This window comes from Primulina tabacum, chromosome 12, assembly GCF_025594145.1.
Source record: "Primulina tabacum isolate GXHZ01 chromosome 12, ASM2559414v2, whole genome shotgun sequence".
In the NCBI taxonomy this organism is placed as follows: Eukaryota; Viridiplantae; Streptophyta; class Magnoliopsida; order Lamiales; family Gesneriaceae; genus Primulina; species Primulina tabacum.
In genome coordinates this window covers 845448-852000 of record NC_134561.1, presented here as the reverse complement: position 1 = coordinate 852000, position 6553 = coordinate 845448, and the positions used below count along the sequence as shown (strand labels likewise).

The window sequence follows — 6553 nt, the reverse complement described above, 5'->3', positions numbered from 1 at the left end:
ACTTTTAATTTTGAGTTATTTTGATCCAATTACTGATGTGAATACATGAAAAATGCTGATGTGACATCGGAAAACGATGACGTGATTTCGGAAAATGTTGTCTTGTCAAGCTGTCACGTCAACAATTAGACAAAAATAGACGAAAATTAAAATTTAGTGTACCAAAATCAAACTTTGAAAAATTGATGGACCAAAACCCAAAAATATTTTTCCAAATTAAAATATTCACTTAAACGTAGAATTCAATTCGTCCAATAATACCATAAAAATAGAATTTACCAGAATTACACTAAACATTTATTATAAATTCAAAGCCACACTCCCTAACGAATTGAAATGGGAAAAAAAAAAAAAAATACTTACTCAACCACATGATCTAACATTCAATGTTGAAAATCTATGTTGACCGGAACTTTGAGCATATTATCTCCGATGATGAAATTACTGCCACCCGAAGGTATCAAATTGTAGCCCTTATAATCGACAACTCCCAGGCTCTTGCAAGCATTCAATACAAAGCTAGCCTTCTCACTCTTCCCGGCAGCAACAAAGACTCTTCTAAAAGCAACAACCTGTTTAATAGGTGCGTCCACGATGCCGCTAGGCGGAACCCAATACACGATCACGACTTCGCTTCCATCCCTCTCGCCGACGTTCTTGACCTCTAAATTCAGCTCAACATTGTGGTGTTCGTCGCACTGCAAGTCGTCGATGAGAATTGCGGGGCAGGCTGGTTTGTATGAGCCTTCGGTGTAGTTCATCTCTCGACAATGCTGGAACTTGTTCAACTGGACCTGCAGAGATTTCGTGGAGGAAACGAGAGAGTAGGAGAATTTGGTGTAGCTAAGGCCGTATCCGAAGGGATAAACGCTTGAGCTGCTGTGGAATTTGTATGTTCGTCCAGGGTAACCGAGGTGGTCGATTGGTCTCAAGGGCATGGATGTCATTGGTAGCATGTCGACGTATTCGTTTTCGTGCCAGGTTAGAGGCAGTCTCCCTCCGGGGTTGTATTTGCCAAACACGACGTCGGCTATAGCCCGGCCTCCTTCTTCTCCGGGATATCCGGCCCATAGAATAGAATGAACCTTGGAAGAACCCTTGGAGAATGAAACGTCCACACCGCCAGCCGACATGATGACTACCACTACAGGGCCTTTGGATTGGGCTGCAACTTGATTGATCAGTTGATCCTGGTAGCCTGGAAGGAGCAAATCTTCCCTGTCTAAGCTTTCGGCCTCGATGCTTAAATCGATTCCGATCACCAATATAGTTGCATCAGCTTTCTTTGCCGCTTGGACTGCTGGGAAGATCATGCTATCGTTTTTGCATGCTACATCTCCACACCCCATTTCGTATATCACTTTTCCATACTTGGCGAAGCCGTCGATTGGAGATGTGTACTGACATGGAACACCTGTAGGATTCATCTTTTAGAAATGAAATTTGAAGCATGAGATTTATGTTCATGTCATTGAATCAAGCATACCTGCATAGTTGCCGATCATGGCGCTGGTGGCATTTGCATGCGGCCCGACGACTGCTATGGTCTTTATCTTGTCTGTGCTCAAAGGCAATGCTTGATTGTCGTTCTTAAGGAGAACGATTCCTTCGCGTGCTGCCTCAGTCGCTAGTTCAATGTGCTCATCACTGCACACATTAGTCATGTCCAGCTTGTCGAATTGCGGGTTTCCATCGAAAAAGCCAAGCCTCATGAGAACAACGTATAGATTCTTGAGGGCAACGTCTATATCTTTTTCGCTCACTTTCCCCTTTCTTACCGAGTTTCTAGCATAGTTAGTGTAATAATTCCCGCAATCCAAGTCCAATCCTATATGATACATATACATATAACACGAAAACAGATTAATGCAAAAGACAGAAATTAAGTTTTATGTTAAATCAAACTAATTAACCTGCTTTTAGAGCTTGAGCAACAGCATCCTCGGGTTCATCTTTAAGCCATTTTTGATGATTTATCATCACTTCAATGGAATCGCAGTCTGAAACTATGTATCTGCAAGGGTGAATCGAAAAATGAAGTAGCTGTTACCATATACAAATACCAAAACATCAATATAAATCATTCATTACCCGTGAAGATCCCATTCTCCTCTTATTTTATCCCTCAGAAGCCGCGGATCTGCGCAAGCAGGAATGCCATTAATCTTGTTGTAAGAACACATCACGCTAGTCACGTCGCCCTCTTTCACGCACATTTCGAATGGCTTAAGAAATGTCTCTAGCATGTCTTGCTCAGTCACCTGTATTCAAATTTGAAAAAGTTAATCACACATCACATCCCAATACAAATTTAGAGTGAGGGTGATCATGTATATTACTCTTGCGTCGTAGTTGTAGCGCTCGATTCCAAGCCAGTTGTCCACATCATAAGCTGCATAATGCTTGCAGCATGCAGCAACCTTAATAGGCCTAGAGTTGAGATCTGTTGCATTCTCGGTTCCCTCGACATCTTGTAAACCTCGTACATAGTTGGCTGCATACTCGCCCACGACGTAAGGGTCCTCGCCGGGTGTTTCGAGGGCTCTTCCCCACCTAGGATCCCTAACGACGTTAATGTTAGGACTCCAAAATGTCAGCCCCGCGTGGCCTAAGTTGTGCATGGCTCTTGCTTCTGTCGAAACCGCCTAAAAGACCCCCAAAATAAATAAGAATATATTATAGGTTATCGATCCAAGAGCTATATTTGAGATATTATAAAAGGGTCAAGAAATCATGAAAATAAGGAAAACAAATACAATGCATGCATGTTATTAAAGATCGAGTCAAAATATAAAACTTAAGGGTGGAGTCATATATCTACACCATAATATTATATTTATGTAACACCAAATGGAGCAGATGATTTCGCTCCGACGATGGAATACTACACAAAGAATCCATTTTTGAGTATATTACCTGGCCAATCTTTTTCCACAAAGATTGGTTAAAACTAGCAGCTGTGGTAATAGGAGTTGGAAAACTTGTTGCACCAGGGACAACATCGTCGAAGAATGAGGCTTTGCTGTTCCATTGCCCCACGTCCGACACACCGTGCAGTGCCTCCGACCACCACTCGTACTGTGGGAGCCCGATTCTCGGAACCCCGTTGGCCGTGTCTCCGATCTGGTTAACTTTCTCAGTCAATGTCATCCTGTCCACCAAATCCTTGACGCGTACCTCGTAAGAGAGTGAGGTGTCGCAGTATGCGAAGTCTTTGATGTTCAAACCGAGATCCAAAAACCGAGCCGCGTCGCAAACGTGAGTGTAGTTCGCATTGACGGTGGATGTGGAGTCCATAATCTGTGCCAATGGACCATTTCTTGCACAAGTGAAGGTGAACAGAAATGTGGCCGCTAGTAAAGAGAGGATGAGGAATGGTTTTGCTGCCATTTTTTCTCGCCTTTTTTCGAGAATTTGAGTAGAGAAGTAATGTTATTATAATTTATAGAGATTAAAAGATGAATCAAAATTTTGTTTTTGTGATTAAGTTGTTAAGATTGTGATAATTTTGATATCTAAATGTTATCCAAACGAATTCTTTGGCATATCTTGAAAGATACTCTCGTTTCCCTTTTGATTTGAAAAACATGTCATTTCGATGGCCAAATATAGATAATTGTTGAAATTATTCAGTATTAGCCAAAAACTTATGTGAGACGGTCTCACGAGTCATATTTTGTGAGACGGATATCTTATTTGGGTCATTTATGAAAAAATATTATTTTTTATGCTAAGAGTATTACTTTTTATTGTGAATAACGGTAGGGTTGATCCGTCTCACATATAAGATTCGTGAGACCGTCTCACAAGAGACCTTAATTAGATATTCGTGAGACCGTCTCACATATTATGAATGAATTTTTAAATTTTAAAACTCAACAAGGTAATTAATTAAGATATTATAGGCGCATCAATTTTTTAGAAAAAGAAAACAAAAATTCAAACTTTAATTATATTTTTAGGTTATTAAAAACTTTATATATATATATATATATTATATATGTTTATATATATACCACGCGCGTGTGTTACGATTTACTAGTAATTTATGAAGAATCCTTAGGTTCCAAATGTGCTTTCAACGGATATTTGAAACTTTAAGATTGATACAAGATAATCTATATATCCACAATTGATGATTTGCGTAACTAGAAGATTACAAATGATTTATTTATTGAATATATTGTGATCTTCATATTTATTGTTATTGACTATTGTCCATGTGCATGCGACGATGTATTTATATAGGACAAAACTTGTGTGAGACGGTCTCACGAGTCGTATTTTGTGAAACGAATCTCTTATTTGGGTCATCCATGAAAAAATATTACTTTTTATGCTAAGAATATTACTTTTTATTGTGAATATCGGTAGGGTTGACACGTCTCACATATAAAGATTCGTGAGACCATCTCACAAGAGACCTACTCTTCATATAATTAGAATAATTATTATCATAGATATTAGTCACCAATGAATATTAACTAGTACCGCACACGACGTGTTTATACCGTTGAAATAGTAATTACCATGGATATTAGTCAACATGTGTATCTGTAAAATAATATATAAATATTATAATGTCTTGTATGTACATTAAAAAATTATCGACAATGACTATACTTTTGAAAGGAATATGTGAAAGGAAGACGAGCGGAAGAAATTGGAGTGTGTAGACATAGAGTGGGGAGAGGAAGTTGGACTTTGCAGTTTAAAATTGAGTAGATCTTTTATGAGACGGTTTCATGAATCTTTATCTGTGAGACGGATCAACCCTACCGATATTCATAATAAAAGTAATACTTTTAGCATAAAAAGTTATACTTTTTCATGGATGACCCAAATAAGAGATCCGTCTTACAAAATATGAGACGTCGATGTAGATGTATAATACCCACCGTGTACACTTATGTGAGCGTCGATAATGTGGCATTCACCTATTTGATATACACTTTTTCTATATTTCATTAGATCCAATAAGTGAGTATCAACTTAATCGATGCTCACACAAATGTGCATGGCTGGTCATACATGTGGTAAAAAAATAATATTTTCGACATAAAAATAATTTTTCATTGATCAAGCTTTGTCCGATATGCATCTCACAAAATTAATCACGTGACGTTGTCTTCTATGATTTCTTATGTTTATTATTATAGCCCTTGATTCTATATGTAGGTGATATCAGGAGGCAATTTTTGGTAGCTGTTGTTCTAATAGACTTATGATAGAATCATTTAGATATATTATTTATATTATAATATCTTATATAGGGAACGCTTTAAAAAAAAAAATTTACATTGGTATGAGCACTTCAAAATTGTAAAATCACCCTTAATTTAATTTTCTAATTATTTACGTAAATAACTTATCCAAAAATCGAAATCTAAAATTAGAAAATATATTTATATAATTAATAAGTTAATATTTTTAGATAATAATCCGAATAATTTGCAAATTTTTTTAAAGGAAAAAATGAAAGAAAAAAAAGCCTGGAGCCCTCATTAAAAAAAGTAACGATTTAACTTCAACCACCTTCTCACTAGGAACTCTCTATTATATTATTGAAAGTCGTTCTTTAGTGAACTTCTCTCGTTGGCTCAAACTCAATCGAAGATAAAATACAAAAGTTGGATCTCATTTCTTTTAAATGGTCTATTTATTCATCCTTTATTCTGAAAAGAAAGTAGATAATAGAAAATAAGATAATATCAAAACTTAATTCCATCAACTTAAAAGGAATTATATATATAAAAAACGATTACATCGTGCATATTATCACTAGTATTAAATGAAATTTGAGTTGTTATATAATTTAAAAATTAATGTTATATAGTTCATATTATCTATAATTTTTAATAAATTGACAAGTGAATGATTCTACAATTTAAAGTCAATTAATGTCATGTGTTTTATTTAGAGACGATATATTGGATAGTACCAAAAATTGTACGTAGTATATTATATCGAAAATTACGTTATAAGAAAATATGCATCGATATTGTATCGAAACTTTCGTTATATTGAATCTCGATATACCAAAATCTTTGGTACAATTGAAAGTCAATTAATGTCATGTGTTTTATTTAGAGACGGTATATTGTATTGTACCAAAAATTGTACGTCGTATATTGTATCGAAAATTACGTTATAAGAAAATATGCATCGACATTGTACTGAAACTTTCGTTATATCGAATCTCGACATACCAAAATCTTTGGTACGTATAATTAGTATATCAATTATACAGAAATTTTGTGGTATACCGATATTTCGATACGGTATCGATATATATTAGAGAAATTTTTACCCCTTGTTTTTTAAATTTTTGATGTGTTATATTTCGATTTGAGATAATGAATTTATATTTCTATTATTAATTAATTAAAAATATATAAAACATTATTTTTTTCCTAATTTTCTAAAGATATGTACTATTTATTTATTTATTTCAAAAGTAGCATTAAATTCTAGTGTTTGGGATATGGTCGGAAAGATTAAGGCTATATATGTCAATTCACTTGGACAATTTGACCTATTTCCTGCTGTCATA

The 6553-nt window shown here is 35.4% G+C and overlaps 1 protein-coding gene across 1 annotated transcript; it reads right to left on the bottom strand.

Annotated features, from left to right (window-relative positions):
• Positions 1-204: 204 nt before the first annotated feature.
• LOC142520035 (putative beta-D-xylosidase 5) lies at positions 205-3403 on the bottom strand. The gene is made up of 6 exons (XM_075622984.1): positions 2917-3403; positions 2340-2645; positions 2092-2261; positions 1914-2014; positions 1487-1828; positions 205-1414 (listed from the first exon to the last, which is right to left on the bottom strand). The coding sequence occupies exons 1-6, from the start codon at positions 3388-3390 to the stop codon at positions 384-386; spliced, it is 2424 nt and encodes an 807-aa protein (XP_075479099.1). The 5' UTR covers positions 3391-3403; the 3' UTR covers positions 205-383.
• Positions 3404-6553: the final 3150 nt, after the last annotated feature.